This window comes from Crassostrea angulata, chromosome 8, assembly GCF_025612915.1.
Source record: "Crassostrea angulata isolate pt1a10 chromosome 8, ASM2561291v2, whole genome shotgun sequence".
Classification (NCBI taxonomy): domain Eukaryota; kingdom Metazoa; phylum Mollusca; class Bivalvia; order Ostreida; family Ostreidae; genus Magallana; species Magallana angulata.
Window position 1 is genome coordinate 57,266,888 of NC_069118.1, and position 19,331 is coordinate 57,286,218.

Consider the following 19,331-nt stretch of genomic DNA (forward strand, 5'->3'; position numbering starts at 1 on the left):
AATCAGATTGGTAAAGGGTATTAAGAGAAGAAAGGGTGCACCTGAAATGAAATACCATTGCTGTACTTGATATAGAATTAATCAACATTTATAAAGATATGTGAAAAATTGGAAAGTATTTACGTAATATCAAATAAGAGACTGAAGCCAGAGATGGAAAGGCTAAATAAACAGAACGACAAGTGTGGTATGTGTTCTTGTCTGGGGTTTCTATTAAATGAGATAAAAACTATCAGGATTTTCAAGAGGTGAGGTATCAGAAAAAACCTAAATCTTTGACCAGCTTATTACTTAAAAAAATAACCATTTCTGCCATTTTCTTTTAAAGTTTTCAAACGTATCCTTTTTTGTATCAAGGTATTTTACAGTGGTGAGATATGTTCTTATATCTGAGAGTAATCCTTGAATTGTTAGGGTTTCATTTAAACAGCGATTTCTACAGACATATGATTTAAAGACCATTGATATAATATTTTCTTCTGAGGCAACTGGTGCAAGATTTCCTTGAAATAAATGTAAAACTTTTTGTGGCATAGTGTGCGCTGTTATCTAAGCAATGAATTTTAAATATAGATAGAAGTTCTTGTGATGTGCTACAATCCCACATCAAATGTTTTATAGTTTCATTCTCTAGGTTGCAAAATGTGCATATTTTTGTGTCCTTTTTGCCAAATTTATAAAGAGTGGTATCGGTTGTCAATATGAACTGATTAATTTTGTGTTGTAATCATAGGAGTTTTAAAAAGCTTGAAAAGGCATATCATAATTTTTTTCTATTGATAATCATTAATTACAAAATGGTTTTCCCATTTACGTTGTCCAAATGATATAACTTGTTCGTTACATAAAATGTTTTACATAGGTTTGGTTCCAATTTTTGAAGAGCAAAATGATACAATATTAGATGGTATACTGGGTTAAGGATTCTCACTGCCGGGTTTAATATTCAAATTTTTCATTGCAGCCTTAATGGCTTTATGTAAACTTGCATGATTTAGAAAATTAGTTTTTAGGTCAAATTTTGTTTTTAAGTTCGGCACTTCTGTATATTATACCATTTTCATACAAAATATCAGATATAAGTAATACGTTTTTCATAAAACATTGTTCATAGAAAAGAGCCTTTTTTCCTATTTTTATATATTTATTATACCATATTGGCTGGTTCATAAATACATTCCATGTTGTTATTTCAGTTTTCTCTTGTATATTTTGGAAGGCTATTAATATGTCCTTTCAAAAAGGATTTTTCAATTCCTTTAATAATGTATTCATATAGTCTGAACCTAAATATAGGGTTTTATCAGGATTTATTTGGTGTTCTAATAGTTGTATCCATTTTGCCTTCTTGCCATTTACAATTCGTTTGATCCATGATGATTTCAATCCTTTAATATAATAATCTATATCAACCATTTTCAGTCCCCCCCCCCCCCCCCCCATTTCATAGTCTTGTGTAATTTGTTTTCTTTTAACTTTATCAACCTTGGGATTCCAGAGACAGTTAAAAAGTATTTCTTTTTGTTGTTTTAGAAAATAACTTGAGGGAGCAGGTAATGAGATAAAAAGATGATTCTTCTCAATTAAAAGGAGATTAAGACTGTCTAAAAAGGGCCACGATCATCAAAGCGTCTGAAGACTAGTTTATAAAAGAAAACAAGTAAATTTGATGCAAATTATTCATACTTGTACCATCTTTCTCCAAAAGCATTTTTTAAACAGATGCCTGCAACATGGCAATTTTACAATCAATAACTAATGTATTGTTATTGTTAAAGAAACATATTTTTTTTTAATAATTTCAATTTACATTATTCTCAGTTTTAAAAAGATCTAGAACCGATCTGAGATGGCATTTTTATATTTTATTTTTAAGTACTAAATGGTGAACCTATGTATTTTGAATGATTCAACAACATTTAAATGTTAGAATTCTAGTTACAAGCAAGATACAGAGGACAGAAGCCGTTGATGTGTAAACAAAGCTCGTGACTTTTATTTGTTCACAAATAAAGAAATAACCATTTTATCGACACAAATAACAATACTTTTATCACAACATAAAGCAACGTTAGATTGAAACTTATACCAATAGAACACATGTGTAAACTATAACAGGACTCAGGCTTTTTTTCAAAACAAAAAATTCTTATCTCTGTAACTCTCTTGTAACTTCATATTTGCTTTTCAAATATTTGACTAAGCATTGAAAACATCCTTTTGACCATTTTAGACAATTAAATGAAAATTTGAGTCCAAATTCTGTCAAAGTTTTATTAAAGTATAAATATTACAGACTATTTGGTTCTTGAGAGGAAGATTATTGAAACACTGCATTCTTTTTTTTTACTCCTCCTTAATTGTCTCCCCTTTAAGAGGATATGCCACTTCATTTGATCAAAGTAGAAGCACTTCCGTTAAGTATCTTTAGTACACATTTTGTTGAAATCTGCTTATCGATTCTGGGGAAAATGAGAAGTACTAGTACCAATGGACAATTTTTAAGTGCACTTGAGACTTCGGCTCAGGTGAGCTTAAATAATATTTAAACGCTAATGACATTTACATTTACCAGTATAATTATCATGACAACAAATGTATTTTTTTGTCAAACACAATAATAATCATTCTTTTAAAAAGATGTGTAATATTAATAAACAAAGAGCAAAAATTAATCACAAATAATAAACTACTTATAACAGTTTAAACCATTCCCTAAAAAATAGGGTTAACTCTTTTTTTTCAGTGCCAACAAATCACAGGTTTCAAAACAATCCTTGTTTCCTAGAACCTAAAGAAGAGCAAGTGTTGTCTGAGAGTCTTCTGATTCTTTTTCTGTTTCAGGGGAGTATTGGTTGTCTGTTTCGGAAATGTCCGATGGTCTTTCAGTGGCATGCTGTAAGGAACCGCGCCGCTTCGAATCAAATATGAAGAAAAGTACTAATCCGATTAGAACTATAACAAGAACTATCAAAACCACTGATAACGTAGTAAACCTCGGCTCTGAAATGGAAAATATATACAAATTATTCTTCTACTAAAATAAAATTGTTTGAAAAAAAAACATGTGTTGCTTGTATTGTTATTATGACTTACTTTCTGGTTTCTCTTGTTCGTCAGAGTCGGTGATCACTTGACAAAGGTAAATCGAAAATTAGACTGTAAATCATTTTGTGAAAAAATTGGAAAAGTGTGTACGACTGTAATTATGACGTCACTTACCTGTAAGGCAGTGTTTGCCTGTCCACCCATCCACACACCCACTAGGGCAGTCCCCAGTATCCATAGAACACGGTTTGTCGTGCTTACAATGTCCACAGTCAAAAGCACAGTTAGGACCGTATTTATACGGTTCACAGTCTAACAAGTCAATCAAAGTGAATCAAATTAATTTTCCAATTTGTAATCAGTTTTGATATTCCTTACGACACAGTATAATTATATCATTGTTAGGTATTTGCATTTGTCTTAACCAATTAGAATGTAATTCAGGATTGATATGCCAATTAAGAAACTTCCTAGTACATATATTTGTTATGATAAATCAGCAATAGCATACTACCTGTGCAATAAGGTACAACCCAGTGATCTCTGCATCCGTTTGGACATAACCCAGAAGTCTGGTTACATCCTGCACCATTTTTACATTTCCCACACTCTGTCTCACAGTCGTCTCCATAGAAACCAGGAACACAGTCTATAGTTTAAAAGATGATGTGACTATTTATTTCCTCAGTCAAATTTTTCAATCATCACGTGTAAAAAATTATCTCATTATCTAATTATCATGTGTGAACACTATGACATGTGCCTGCAGAACCGAAACTTAGTCATTTATTTTGTTTGTTATTTGTCAGATTTATCATAGCACAAATAAACCCGCCAAATTATTGCTTGTATAAGTATACCAACATATCTTGATTGCTTAAAAATGTCTGTTTCAAATCGTTAACCAAAACATACACTGAAAATGCGTTCTTTTACTGGTATTTGATGTGGCATATGTCATTTGTTTTTAATCATATGATGTCTATCAGGCACACATTCAATATAATAACAATCGAGTAGAAAGCTGAGACTTAGTCGTAGCTGTTCGAAATTGATATTTTTTCACTGTTATTTGTATTGATGTTTACATGAAAGATATACAACAAGCAATTATACATTGTGCATATTGTCTATGAATATCATACGTAACTATAAATTATGTGTATTCAGATACCTTGACATAACGGTTGTAGATGATTTGCCTAACATCCATTTGTACAGTGTCCACTGATTTTATCACAAACTCCGTCATTCACACATGAACCACATCTACCACTGCAATTTCTGTTGTAAAATCCGTCGATGCAGTCTGGAAAAAGGTTGATTTGATTTGGAAATGAGTTATCTATTTTATTTTTTATAGTGGAACTCAAAGATACTAATTCATTGAAACAAGGAATAAAAAGTACAAAAGAAAGAGAGAGAACATGTATCTAATGTAGATCGTAGAGCGTAAGAGCATGTTAAAGGTAAAGGTTGAAAAGCATTTTGGATTCATTCGAGATGCTAATCATATGTACGTATTCATAAGTGTCGTTTAATTAAGGTGGCAGAGAATAGTTTTTTTAAAGCAGATAGTGCTCATATATATATATGATCCAAATTTTAAGTGGATTTTTTCATTTTGCTTAAATTGGTTTACAAATTGCTGCAAGGGACATATGATATGGTCCTGACTCTTGAGAATGTTTTAAGAATTCAGAATGAACAAGTACAGCTTACATGTAGCACTACATAGAATATTAAAGAAGGTCTCGAAGTATTCTTTAAAAATTGCCCTTTTTGCATTTTCATGGGTCCAGCGCCACGGTTATATCTACACATGCAAATAATCGCCAATTATTGGTGGGGTCAATCACTTAGAGTGACATTTCGTGTTCTGAACCCATCCTACTTTTCAAGCACAAAACTGAAAGTGAAAATTCTGGCCTCAGTTTCGCATTTTCATTACATATCTAATGAAAAGTTCTACCAGTACTACATGTAATTAATTATATATAAGTGTCATTTATTAATGAAATGAACATGAGATCCTCTATCCTCAAAATGAATGCATGAATATTCTTGCAATTTATACCCCTCAAAAAACCAGCTAAACCTCAGGTTCTCCCTTTATTTCAAAATTTCGTACGAAACTATCCTGTGCCACCTAAACTTCCTCACTTTCAAACGTTGTAGATCGTGAACTCATACGGAAGCTAGAAGGCTTGCAAACTAGCCATCATATTTACCTTTTTTATATATACAGTCTTGTATACCTATAAACCATTATTTATTTATTTTTTTTAAATCATATATTTTACCTGAAGAATACGTATATTTTATCAAGATCTTTAAACATTTGGCTCTTCTTTCTACGTAGATCAATTATATAAACACGACCATCGCGCTCTGTTTACACCTTACCGTCAGTTTTATTATACCATATGCCCTGTCATAAAGTACCTTCACAGAACTGTCCGGTCCAGTTACACCTTACCGTCAGTTTTATTTATACCTTATGCCCTGTCATACAGTACCTTCACAGAACTGTCCGGTTTAGTTACACATTACCGTCAGTTTTATTTATACCATATGCCCTGTCATACAGTACCTTCACAGAACTGTCCGGTCCAGTTACACCTTACCGTCAGTTTTATTTATACCATATGCCCTGTCATACAGTACCTTCACAGAACTGCCCGGTTTAGTTACACCTTACCGTCAGTTTTATTTATACCATATGCCCTGTCATAAAGTACCTTCACAGAACTGTCCGGTCCAGTTACACCTTACCGTCAGTTTTATTTATACCTTATGCCCTGTCATACAGTACCTTCACAGAACTGCCCGGTTAAGTTACACCTTACCGTCAGTTTTATTTATACCTTATGCCCTGTCATACAGTACCTTCACAGAACTGTCCGGTTTAGTTACACATTACCGTCAGTTTTATTTATACCATATGCCCTGTCATACAGTACCTTCACAGAACTGCCCGGTCCAGTTACACCTTACCGTCAGTTTTATTTATACCATATACCCTGTCATACAGTACCTTCACAGAACTGCCCGGTTTAGTTACACCTTACCGTCAGTTTTATTTATACCTTATGCCCTGTCATACAGTACCTTCACAGAACTGTCCGGTTTAGTTACACCTTACCGTCAGTTTTATTTATACCTTATGCCCTGTCATACAGTACCTTCACAGAACTGTCCGGTTTAGTTACACCATACCGTCAGTTTTATTTATACCTTATGCCCTGTCATACAGTACCTTCACAGAACTGTCCGGTCCACTTATCCTCACATCCCTGGTCACATCGACCCGTCAACTTATTACAGGGGGCACCGCCCTGACATCTCCCCGGGCACCTGACACACATCCCACTGGAAATGTATGTCCCGTTACTGCACACTGAAACAGTAAGAGACAAAAGTACATGATCAATAGAAAAAAATTATATAAATGAAAAAATAAATAAAGTGAAAACTAACTGAACGCTACAGTAATAACTAACTGCATATTTTAATCTTTGTGTTTCTCCTATGCATCTTGCAGATTTTTGTGTCCTCAAAATGGTTTGATTTGATACCGTTCATAAAGTTTTTACCTATGCAGTCCAGGGTAAGAGCATTAGGATCGGCGCATCCGTGTATACAGGAGCCATTGAATGCGTCACAGTGCTGATCCTTACATTTGTTTGAACATTCACTAAGGCACCCAACTCCATACCTGTTCTGATTGCAGCCTGAAACAAGATTTCGTGTATAAGCAAGTGATCTTGAAGGTCGTGATATAAAATTTTCTATTTGTATTTTTTTTACATTCAAATTTATTTTTAAATTAAAAAAAAAACAAGGTTGTAGATTAAAAAATTACACTTACCCATTACATTAACTTCACATATATCAATCGTAGTATACAAGGAATCAGCGGCTTGACAGGAAGAAGTGAATCCCAGCGGTCGCATGTTTATAAACACTACCCCTTGTGCTACCCTGTTGACCGTTATATTCATGACCGATGCCGGACACCCGGACAGAGGATCGTGGTAATACACCAGGTGTTTGGTGTCACTCGGCGGGTTGAAGACTTGTGTGTCGTAGGTATATATAGAGAAACCCGTTGCATTTCTGTAAGCTTTTGAAAAATTCCATGCTTTTAGACATGCTCTTTATTATACCCGCACTTTCTAAAGAAAGTTCGGGTATATTGTTGTTACCCTGTTCCGTCCGTCCGTCCGTCCGTCCGTCCGTCTGTCCGTCCGTCCGTCACGTTTTACTTTCTCAAACTGCTCTTACATCTTATAAACCAGCAAACTGAACTCTTGGAGTTTGATTTGGGGTATCATGTTGTTTTGTAAAAAGGTTTCAAAAATTCTCTGTTCGTCCTGGGGGTCAAATAATTGGTTAAAAAATGACGTTTTTTTCACAAAAAACCTTCTTCCTCGAACTCCTCCTACATTTTCAACAGTAGACAAATCATCTTTTGGAATATGTTTTAGGGTATCCTATAGATGCGCAATAAGGTTTCGGAATTTTCAATTTTGTCTTGGGGGTCATTTAATGGCTAAAAAATGACGTGTTTTTTTTTTTACAAAAAAACTGGTTTCAAAAACGTCATTTTTTTTTTGGCAGTAGCCAAATGATCTTCTAGAATATGATTGGGGGTGTCATATTGAGGCGTGATCAGGTTCCAGAATTTTTTTTTTATTAAGGGGATCAGTGGGCAACAAAAAATGACGTTTTTTGGCAAAAAAAATATGGTTCCCAGAACTCCTCTTACAACTTTTGGAGTAGCTACGTCATCTCTTGGGATATAATTGGGGCTGTCCTATAGATGTGCAATAAGGTTTTAAAAATTTAAATTTCATCCAGGGAGTCAAATAGTAGCAGAAAATTGACGTTTATCACTAAAAAAACAAACATTGATCCAAGAGCTCCTCTTATGATTTAATGGATAGACAATCATATCTTGGGATATGATAGGGACTGTTCTATAGATGTGCAGTAAGGTTTTCAAAATTTAAATTTCATCCAGGGAGTCAAAAAGTAGCAGAAAATTGACGTTTATCACTTCAAAAAAACATAGATCCTAGAACTTTTTTTATGATTTAATGGATAGACACATCATATCTTGGGATATGATAGGAACTGTTCCATAGATGTGCATTACGGTTTTGAAAAATTAAATTTAACCATGAGGCCCATTACCTACCGGTACATACCTTTTGATGCCCTTTAAGAATCAAGAATATATATGGTTAAGGGGTGGGGATCTCAACCGTTTTCGAGATAATCGTGCACTTCCTGTTCAAGGGGGGTCATGACCACCCCCGTGGCCCATGACCTACATACCGTTTGATGCCCCTTGACACAAGGAACAAGAATATATATGGTTTAAGGGTGGGGATCTCAACTGTTTTGAAGATATTAAGGGACTTGCTGTTTGAGGGGGTCAGGACCACCCACAGGGCCCATGACCTACATAACATTTGATGCCCCTTGACATCAGAAACATGAATATATATGGTTTAGGGGTCATGATTATAACAGTTTCTGAGATATATGGTAATTTCAAATTCCTGGGGGGTGGGGATGACCCCAGGGGTCAGATCTAATAAACCCTATATATTGCCAGTAACAGCCAATATATGATTATGAAAACCCTATATTATTATCTTTGTCCACTTTCAAGTTACCATTTACAATAGAGTCTACGATTCTTCCTACAAGGTTCAACGTTAGACCCCACACCCTTTTGACACCCCCCTCCCCCCTCCCCCGAAAAGTGGTTGTATAACCCAAAATGAGAAAAATCAAACCAGGGTGCACAACTAGATATGCAGGCCTATCATATCCTAGAGTTTTGTACAATTCTGTTCAGCCATCTCTGAGAAACAAGTTCAGAGCAGGAAAGAAGAAAAAGAAGATGAAGAATAATAATACATGTATTAAGAACCGTACAAAAACAATAAGTCTCCAAATTTCATTCGGGAGACTTAATAATAAAGATTAAATAGAGATAGGATCATCAAACATCAATAATTAAAAGATAATTGACAATTTCTGATTCTAAGGGGGTCAAGATGACCCCTTAGGGTCATGACTTACATGCCATAATGATCTGATGCGCCTGCATGACCTAAGGAGAAATAATATCTTTGGATTAAGGTGGGGATCTCAATGGTTTTTAAGATATTTAATAATTTCAGGAAGAGCACTTGGGATCATGACCTACATACCATCTTAAATGCCTTGAACAAAGAAACAATAAAATAATATGTACATGATATATGATTCAATTTAAGAACCCAGATATAGATCAATCATCTTTTTTGTAATACTCCCACATGTACATGTATTAGTTTGTGTTTTGTTCTATACTATTCATGTTCATGACTGTAGTATGGCTTAGTCTTATTTTAAATTAGATTAAAAAATTGTCAAATATATGACTTGGAACCCCCACTCCCAAACAAACTCAAATATAAACTGTTCTCCCCCTCCCCCCTTGTTGAATGATCTATTAAAATCAAAATATAATTTGGGTGTCTAAAAACTTTTATAAACTGGTAAAAAATGTTATTCTTAAAAAAAATTATATTACACCTTGCATAATTGACAAATGATCTATTGAGATATGATCATAGGTCATATTTCTACCTTGGGATCAATAAGTAGTATTCATTGACAAGTTAAAATTAATAACAATAAATGATTCAAAACAATAAATGATTCAAATTATAAATGTTTATACTCCATATTCACCCCCCCCCCACGCCCAATCTAACCTGGTTATAAAGATTCAGTATTCTTAATACATTCTTACATGTGTACAGTAGCAAATTTTAAATCATTTCTTGATCGCTTTTTCTCTCCTGATTCACATTAACATTTTGGAAATTGCTTAATTCAATTTTTAAGATTTATAAACAAAATGTTATATGCATCACTTCCATGTGTATTCGCCTATTTGGGGCAATTGTAAAGTCTCCTAAACAATTAAAGCAGTGACATCATTAGGCTAGGATTTACCCACATGGATCAAACACTACTGTACAACATATGAATAAGATAAAATACATTATTATTTCTAGTTCTAAAATGTCAGGGTGTCTCCAAGGGGGCATAATCTACATACAATTTTACGCGCAATGACACAAAGAGCAAAAATAAATTATATGGTTTAGGGATGAGGATCTCATATCTCAGAAGTTAACAAAATATACAGTGTATCATATCATTTCCTGTTTCATAAAGGCGGGGGGAGGGGGGGGATAAAGACAACATCTGGGGGTCATTAATGTACTTTACACCATTTGCTGCATCATAATGACATTAGATGATATTTTGTATTTTCCTGTTTCGTGGGGTCAGAATAGTCACATAAGGTCATGACCTACATTGTATTTGATGCATTATAACACATTAAGAAAGAAATACTCCTTCCTTCCTATTATAACTCATATAAAAATGATAAGTGTCTACACCTACTTACATGTAATACACATATTTAATAATAAAAAATGTTTATACAGGGTCAATATGGGGTCAACTCAATAGTGCATGCAGTCTGACAAATGAAAAAAATAACTTTTGCAACTAAAATGACAGAAACTTTACAAATGCGATAGGATAGTTAAGCTTAGTCAAGCTTATTTAAATATTAAAAGATGATGATACAGTATGCTGTCAAAGGGAGATCACATTTAGAAAGTGAAAGTAGAACTTTATGTATGCTGGCATCTCATTATATTGTGCTACTGCTACTACATGTATTATGCTTACCTAAATTGGTCAACATCATAATGATATTCCAATTAAAACACAATAATGAATTCCTTTAGGTGATCTTAACTAATCCTTTTCTGCGTACGGAAAACACAGACATGTATGTATGGGTGTTGCTAAAACGCGGAACGGAAAGCGGAACGGAATGGAAAATATCATCACGTTTATCGCTTAAAAAGGGTATAGACTGGCCAGAAACGATTTACTTGTATCTTTTATTTATATCTAATGAATGATTATCAATATGTTGTTATCTTATTAATAATCATATGAATGTCTATCAATTATAGCATTGTATTCATTCGGCTTTAGTTGAGTACGGAAACGGAAAAATCAAATGTATACGAATTGTGAAACATTAATTAACATGATTAAACGAGCAAATTAGCTATAACTTTTTACTTATTTTTCTTATATGATATTGCTGGCATATCAGCGTAACGTACGCGGTTAGTGAAAGCGTTTTATGCGTGTTTTGAGTATTTTTATATTTCAAATATGATGTACATGTATATACTTACATCAAAATTGAATTTTCGGTGTTCTAGACGATCTTTTATCATACAGACGATACACTTATTACAGTATCATTGAGATGGAAGAAAAAAACCGTAGGACTGACGACATTAAAAATTAAAATACAGTCAACATTGAAATACCCGGTAGTTTGTGAAACTAGTAATTTGTGAAACTTGTATTTTTAGCAATGCAATTTTGTTTACGTTTGCATTACTAAGCAGTTGTTTATTCCAGCAGCTATATACATATGATCCGAATAGAGAGCTCTAGACGTTGCCTGGTTTGATTTTCCGATTATATATTGGGACTATAGTCTGTCGATCCCAAAATATTCATGCAGCACATTTGGACGATTTATAATGGAAAATGTTGACATCTTTTCTCCATTTGGAAGTCACTCAGAAGACCTTGCACAATTTTTCAACACTATCATCCGGGTCTGTTGAAATGCAAAACCCCGTAGACATCTTTATTTTTAGCCGTGTATTTATACCAGCTGATAAGCTAGAGAGGACGTTTCAAAGAAAGAATAATGAGAATGTTAAATGCTTCTGAAAGAGAATTGCTTGAACCCTGAGGTATATATAGATATACAGCAAAAAGTGAATCGAGGATATTTTGGGACAGAATATAGTGGTCAATGCATGTACTGTTAATTTTGAGGAAATAAATATTCTTGAATAAATAATCTAATATTGCTAATCTTTCAAAAAAAATTAAAAAAGTACATAAAGTATATCGTTTTAGCATGATTAACAAATCTATGAGGTAAATAACATTAGATAAGATTTTCCGTTTTCCCTTCCGTTCCGCTTTCCGTTCCGTTTTCTGTTCCGCGTTTTAGCAACACCCATGTATATATACACGTGAACCCATCTAATCAAAGAGCTGGGTAAAACTAGAACCCGCTAATGAGACATGCAGACCTGTGTTGTGTACGTAACTTCAGACAAAGATCATTCATTTGTAACATGCATGTATTTTTATGACCTATTCTTCAAATCCACTTGCACTATTTTATTAGGCAAATAACAGCTTTAAGGTGGTGAAGGACACCTGCATATTGTGATGTACATGTATACTTTCTATTGAGATAAACAATAAAGTATATTAAATATTGATTAAATATCTACCCCCCAAATAATGTTACCTAACATTGGAGCGCAATGGGTTTGAGCGTTTACATGTCTGTAAGAGCATTGGGGTCCAATGTGTATTTTTGGTAATTTTACAATTGATATAAATGAATTTTCATGGGGAGGGGAGGGGGGGGGTCTGGACCCCTCACTCCCACCCCTTCTCTAAATCTGTGCACACGATGATGTTCATGTAGGCACACAGAAGCAATTCTAAAACCGGCAACCGCCACGGGGAGGGGGCATTATTTAATTTTTAATTTTGATTGTAATAATTATGTAGACCATTATACTTTCTATGACATAAAATGTTAAGATTATTGATTAACTGAAAATTCACTGCAAACAGTTCTACCCCAAATTGCACATAAAGTGCTGCTCATGTCACGATGTGTATTATCATATGGGAAGGGATCTCATCCTTCAGTTATGAAAATTTTAATTGTATTACCGGAGCTTGCATATATAGCCTTCATTTGTAATTAAACTGGTACAAAACAGTGTTATTTAGGGGCAAACACATGGTGCGGGTATTACTGTCTAATGACAGCATCTAGTTTTTTTTTGTGCTCAAAAATTTGTTAGACTTCCTGGTAGTTGTTAAAATCTCTCTCTCTCTCTCTCTCTCTCTCTCTCTCTCTCTCTCTCTCTCTCTCTCTCTGTGTGTGTTTTGAAGTAATTGTTATATAAAATCTCTATGTTAAATCTCTATGTTTTACCATCCGATCTGAAGTATATTTCCAGGTACGCTATATTAAACGGTCGCAGTAACCACACCTTCCACCAGACAGAGGTGTAATGGTGAGAGATATCCGTTATAGCACATGAATTTAATGTGTAGTTCTGACGTGTATCTCCGTCTATTGCCTTACTGGCGGTCCAAGCCGGATTGGCAGGACTAGCGCTCATGGTTGCTACTCCGTTTAATCCTTGGTCTTGAACAAGGTTAACTGCAAATAGTAACAAGTTGACACAAGTAACTGAACAACGGCCAAAAACCAAAAGCAATGTTTAGCTAAATCATACATGTATCTAAAATCAGTGAAATACGGACCGGGAAAAATATCGAGTTCTAAAATTTAGTCTATTTTATCAACAAAGAACAAGGTTTCGATACAAAAGTTGTGGTGAACAACTTTCAAGACTCCGCAGAAACGGAAATATTTTTAAAAGGTTCATACCAAATAATCAAGTTAAACAATATTTTGTCGACTGGTATTGTGATATTCTAAGAGAAAAACAATATATAAACTGAGAGATAATAGCCTCGTTTTATTTTCGCCTTTTTTGCCCGCTACGAACATTGTACATATTCAGTATGTAACTTAAAACATCATTAAGTATAAGTCCAATACACAAGCAAAACACATAGTGGAAGAATGAAATATCAATAACTCAGAAGTAAAAGTTAACAATTACCAAATGGTGAAGTCTCGTCCAACACAAGGAATATGGTAAATAACTTAACCACAATGAAGGACATCATTCCCATGGTATGTTCTTTCAGCTTACTACAATCTATACAGGACAGTTATCAAGGTAAATAAATATAGGGTGTGATTAACTCTAACTGGCTTTGATGCACCGATTCATTTTGATAAAATGTTTTCGCGCAAACGAAACCTGTTTGTTTCAGAAATGTACTTTTACTTTCTGTTTCCGTTTTTGTAATTGGAGTCAGTTATTTTGTCTTTCTTGTTATAATTATTACAACAATGATAGAGACGACTAACGAGTAAAATAGTAAAGGCAGTTTGCTCCTTTTTTCAAATTATATTAAAAAAATAAAGTTTTTGCTAGGTTAATTGGAGTTTCAAATAGTACTTCAGTAATTTCACTTTCAAACACCTTATAATTGCATCTTACACGGGGGATGCCTTACTGTATATATACCGGTATAAATTAAGATGAAGTGTTAACTTTAGATGCATCACCTAAATTTTACACTATTTTATTGTTCATTGATAATTATTTTCTCTCTCTTGTTCAAGTCATGAGCGATATTGTCTCAATTGGTACATATGTATCAGTGTTGTTTTAACTATGTTGAAATGCATCGTTCATGTTTCTACATTTCCAACGTTCAATTTTGAGTTTTACACGGTCAAAAATCGGATCTGCAAGGCCAACGGCTATCCTTGTGGTGATACATTGTACAAATGGGACACCTGTCGATATTGATGTGGGTTAAAGTACATCATAATCAAAACACTTTCACTGTTTTCGAATTTTTAAATTTCACATTATTTGACCAAAAATGTTTTAAAACCATTTTTGATAATGAAACAATTTTGAAAGGCCCAGCGGGAATCGATTCCAACTTATGACTTACAGATTCGTAGATATATAGCGCTAAAACTCATACTGTCACTGTACCAGTTATCGGCTAAAATTTAACCTTTTCTTTTCGCATTTCCTTGTTTCTTGATATTTTTGGAGAAATCTTGAAATTCTTTAAATGGTGATTTCCTTGTTTATCCATCTATTATATTATATCATTATTAAGAACTCATAGCAGCTTGTTTTTGTGCTTTATAGCAAGCCCCGAATTGCCATGTTTTACGATTTACTGTACCAGTTTTCAGCTTTGCGCTTATAGCATCGTAATATCCCTGTATATGTAATTTGATACTCTGCATAATTTAATTTTGATTATGTCCCTTTTTGGGTCAGACTAAAGGTAGTAGAAGCTATAATACATAAAATTATTTGTTTGTTATCATATGGTAATACACAAAATCGTTGACTTTTCAATACACAATATTGTGCAATCAGGCGTTCAACTGCGCTATGAATGTCTCAGAGTTTAATGAATTCCTTTTGTTTCTACATGTTATATGTATTGATATTATGTCAAATCAAAGAAGATATATGGAGTTGATCCGTAAATGTGTGACTGGGGTATTACAGAAGTTATGGTGCTAATGATTTATGGAATATTAAACATGAAAACATTAGAGGTAGATAGGTATAGCGCGCGTTATTCAATTTGTATGCACACACCGTTGCAGTTATGAGACCACATCTTTCAAAAAATAATGATTCAATGCTTAAATATACACTAACATAAATTGAATATCGACCTGATTTACCATAGATTAGGTAAGACGGCGTAGTACTTTTCAAACACAAAACATATTCTAATAACTTCAAAGGGATTTTTTCAATTATACCTATATCTTTGTAACCCCAATTATCACAACCACAGAGCAATACCGGGATTAATATTACTAATTTATCAAACAAATCACAGACCAGTTCTATAGGTAGATTAAAGAGTATTATATTTCTAATCATAATATACATAGATTTCTATGTTTGCTCGACAAATTAGTGCTTTATGGCTTTATAAAATGATTCACTTCTGGAAAATACAGTACTCAAATATTTGATTTCATTTACAATTTCAACAACGTTATTAAACAATGTATGTATTGTAATAAAAAATATTTATAGGCACAGGACCATTTGAAAAACTAATATCTTTGGGATTTTTTTCTACATTTACATTTAGTTTCAATTGAGAACAATACACATGAAATCTTCAATCTAATGCTTTCTGTAGATCGTCAGCGGTAATGCCTCTATTATCTAGTCAAATGCTCGTTAAAAGTCAAGAAAAGCACAAAATATTTTTTCTTTCTACTTAGTGTTTCCTGCATTATGTTTTTGCTTTAATCTTTGGAATCATTGGAATGCAAATTCCGTATTTTTTTGTCAACTTCGACTGATGTTTTTAATACAATTATCAATTATGTTTTAATATATCTTTTATTCGCTTTTTACATTTTCTTTCTATTTGGCTGATTTACAATTAGAATAACTCTGTGTGTCCATGTGGAATTTTATTCGTGCGAATCTACATTCGTGATTAAACCTCGGTTTATTGCGTCTTGTATGTTCGGGATATCAATCGTTGCCTTAGCCGAATACATTACAAATATCACGTGTTATATCAATAGGTTAATATGACTTGGATGCCCGTATTTTCCTACTTACCAATTATTCATTAACTGATGAGGTATTTTAGATTGCTTGTAAACGCTACCGTTTTATGATTCAATTGAAAACACGCCATTAAGCTGAATATTGGATTTTATTTCTTGTATTTCTAGAACACGATCAGTGTTGGTGTTAAGGCTGCTTTAGAAATAGAGAATGGGGTCGTACTGTCTGGCGACCTTGACTCCGCCCACTTTGCTCCTGTTGTTAAGAGTTGCGTTGATTCTGACGTGGATAAAACGCGGGCGGGGTTCCTGGATCTCCACCTATTTAAATAAGCGTATACATTATCTGTAAGATATACATGCGTGTGCATGATGCAATTGCGTTTAAATATTTTTAAAATATGTTTTTAAATATAAAAGTGAAATTTTTTTCATATAAAAAATTGACCATTTCATTGACTTTAGAAAATCATGATTCAATTCTATATTGAATCATGATTTTTTTGAAATATACAGTTTATAACTGCAGCGGTGTGCGCATACAAATTAAGTTACGCGCGTTGGCGCGTTAGGAAAATTTGCATGCACACATCGCAGCAGTTATGAGACTGTATACTTTTAAAAAAAGCTTTTATTAGTTATATTTACATTTTTCTAACTTCATGCCTTGTCTGCAAATGTGATTTATACCTTAAAATTCGTATCTTATCCTAAGGGTAAGTTCATATTAAGAGCTGTTTGAAATAATTTATTCCATGCGTGGGTTCAAACATGGGTCACGCAGGGAATAGCTATCGCTTGCTAAAGGTAAAATCTTGAAATATTCATACGTTTTCCATTTTTAAGTACCAGCCTACTGTAGTACAAACTTCTTATTTTCACAGGGGTTTTTTAATTGCAAAATGTATAGTTTGTCTTTTCCGCAAGTTTGCACTCAGTTAGGCTAACAGGAAACAAAGCTTTGAAATGAGTGCCCGACCTCGATTTACTATATATACAAAACCACGAATGACGGCTGACTTTTACTATGTTGTAAAGCTTCGTGCTTTTTATATACAGTAAATTCAGCGCTAAAACTTGCTGATTCCTAGGGATAAGATATCGATAGGTGATGTTAGGTAAAAAAGAATGCTTAATTTGAATCTTCACTTTTTTCAATTTTTACCGGGGGCTATCAGTGCACTCGTCCTTTCAACTGAAGGTTCTTTTTTCATCTGTGCACCTTCGTCTTTACTTCTCCAAACGGACTAGGAACTCGATTAAACGTTTTGATGCAATAGTATCGATGTCGTTTTCATTAAAAATCTTGCGAATCTAACAGTGTTGCAATTCAAGTGTCAGCCATCAAGTAATTATTTGTGCCTTTCATATTAACAAGTGAATGTGAAAGTTATTTGGTAAGATGAATTTTACATGTCATTCATTTTCTTAAAACAATATGCACAAACCGAAATACAAATTATTACAATTTTGATTTCATCATCAGCATACAATATACAGTTACGTACCTTTATGAAATAGTTGGTCCCTGCAACAGTTTGTGTTCTGTATGTTAATGCCTTGAATGGTCCAACTGGTCTATCGAACCATGAAGGAAGCCGTCTAATAATTTCTTTGCGACTCTAAATATATCATTTAGACATACATTTGATGTGTGTTATCAGTTTTAATACTGTTAATAAATACAGTTAAAGAAAGAAATATTAATTTGAATATATCAGTAGAACTGTTTCTGTTCACAACATAATTGGTAAATTACAAAAGCCTGTTCACTTCTTGTAGCAAATGTTTAAGGATAGAATAAAACTTCTTTAACGCAAATTTTTACTCAAAGCTAAGGATAGAAATAAATTCTGACCTTTGCTACAAGAGCCTGTTCACCGGGCCCCGCCATTTGTTGTTCACTCAGACCCCCGGGAACACCTCTTCCTTGGCCTTGTGCCTGGGAAACAACGGCCAATAGAAAAGCCAAAGCGATCACTCCTTGTCCGTTCATCGTTACTGTTTAGTGGTCAACGGAGAATGCCGAGATAAGTTGCAGTCGCATTAAGCTTCCCTTTTATAACCCATGTTAAATTAATAGTCTTATCAAATATAAGTAATCAGCAAGTCATCTGCTACATTTATCAAGCTGGCAGTTTAACATTAACAGTGGTAGCATAAGTTGGTGGTCAAGAGGTCATATTAGCTCGGTTTATCGGTTAGATATGACAAAGTGTTTCTCTTTTCTGGAAGACGTCATTGTCCTAAGTTTTAAACGTTTTTAATGCCATCACGATAATCATACTTTGGAAGATAATACATCTACATGCCGCATCATCATCATCGATCATTTTGAAAGTGCAATTAAAATTGATGACGGTGAGCATTTCCAAGATAACCTTATTCTAACATTATCATTTATACCCCGTAAAAATTCACAGAAACGAAACCAGATTTTCTAGGGAGATTTTTTAATAGGGAATGTTGGGTGACATCTTTTCTCCCTTCGGAAGTCTCTCGGAATACCTCGCACAATTGTTCAACATTATCATCAAGGTACCTTCATCTCTTTAGCAATTAAAATTCCCCGTGTTTTCTATTTTTAAGCATGTATTGAAATCTTACAAGCTAGAGGGGTCGTTTAAATGGGGGGATCTTGAGATATTTTTTTTTCATACTAATGAAAGAATATCGTCTGAGCCAATAGGAATTTATAGATATCGAATAATTTAAGAAAATTTGTAGCAAAAGTATATTACAACAGACTATAGTCAAATTATAAATTCTGTGAATCATAAAATTCTCTAAGCTTCACAAATGTTCGCCATAGACATCAAATTATCATTTCCATTAGAAGATACGTAAAAGGCAGTTACTGGTCTAATCAGGAATGTTCTACATGTAAGGAGCAGGTTATTTG

The 19,331-nt window shown here is 33.8% G+C and overlaps 1 protein-coding gene and 1 pseudogene across 1 annotated transcript; both read right to left on the reverse strand.

Annotated features, from left to right (window-relative positions):
• Positions 1–1,899: 1,899 nt before the first annotated feature.
• On the reverse strand, positions 1,900–13,978 carry LOC128158548 (multiple epidermal growth factor-like domains protein 10; annotated as a pseudogene).
• Positions 13,979–16,559: 2,581 nt separating this feature from the next.
• On the reverse strand, positions 16,560–18,474 carry LOC128160557 (cystatin-A-like). Its single transcript, XM_052823895.1, has 3 exons — positions 18,288–18,474; positions 17,938–18,051; positions 16,560–16,750 (listed from the first exon to the last, which is right to left on the reverse strand). The coding sequence occupies exons 1-3, from the start codon at positions 18,423–18,425 to the stop codon at positions 16,628–16,630; spliced, it is 375 nt and encodes a 124-aa protein (XP_052679855.1). The 5' UTR covers positions 18,426–18,474; the 3' UTR covers positions 16,560–16,627.
• Between the last annotated feature and the right edge of the window lie 857 nt (positions 18,475–19,331).

What these genes read in the sequence shown, in the direction of transcription:
- LOC128160557 (XM_052823895.1), bottom strand. Translation starts at nt 18,425, where the DNA reads ATGAACGGACAAGGAGTGATCGCTTTGGCTTTTCTATTGGCCGTTGTT. An exon ending in AACAGGCTCTTGTAGCAAAG is followed by an intron (nt 18,052 to 18,287) that starts GTCAGAATTTAT and finishes TGATATATTTAG; the next exon opens with AGTCGCAAAGAAATTATTAG. An exon ending in GGACCAACTATTTCATAAAG is followed by an intron (nt 16,751 to 17,937) that starts GTACGTAACTGT and finishes TTATTTAAATAG; the next exon opens with GTGGAGATCCAGGAACCCCG.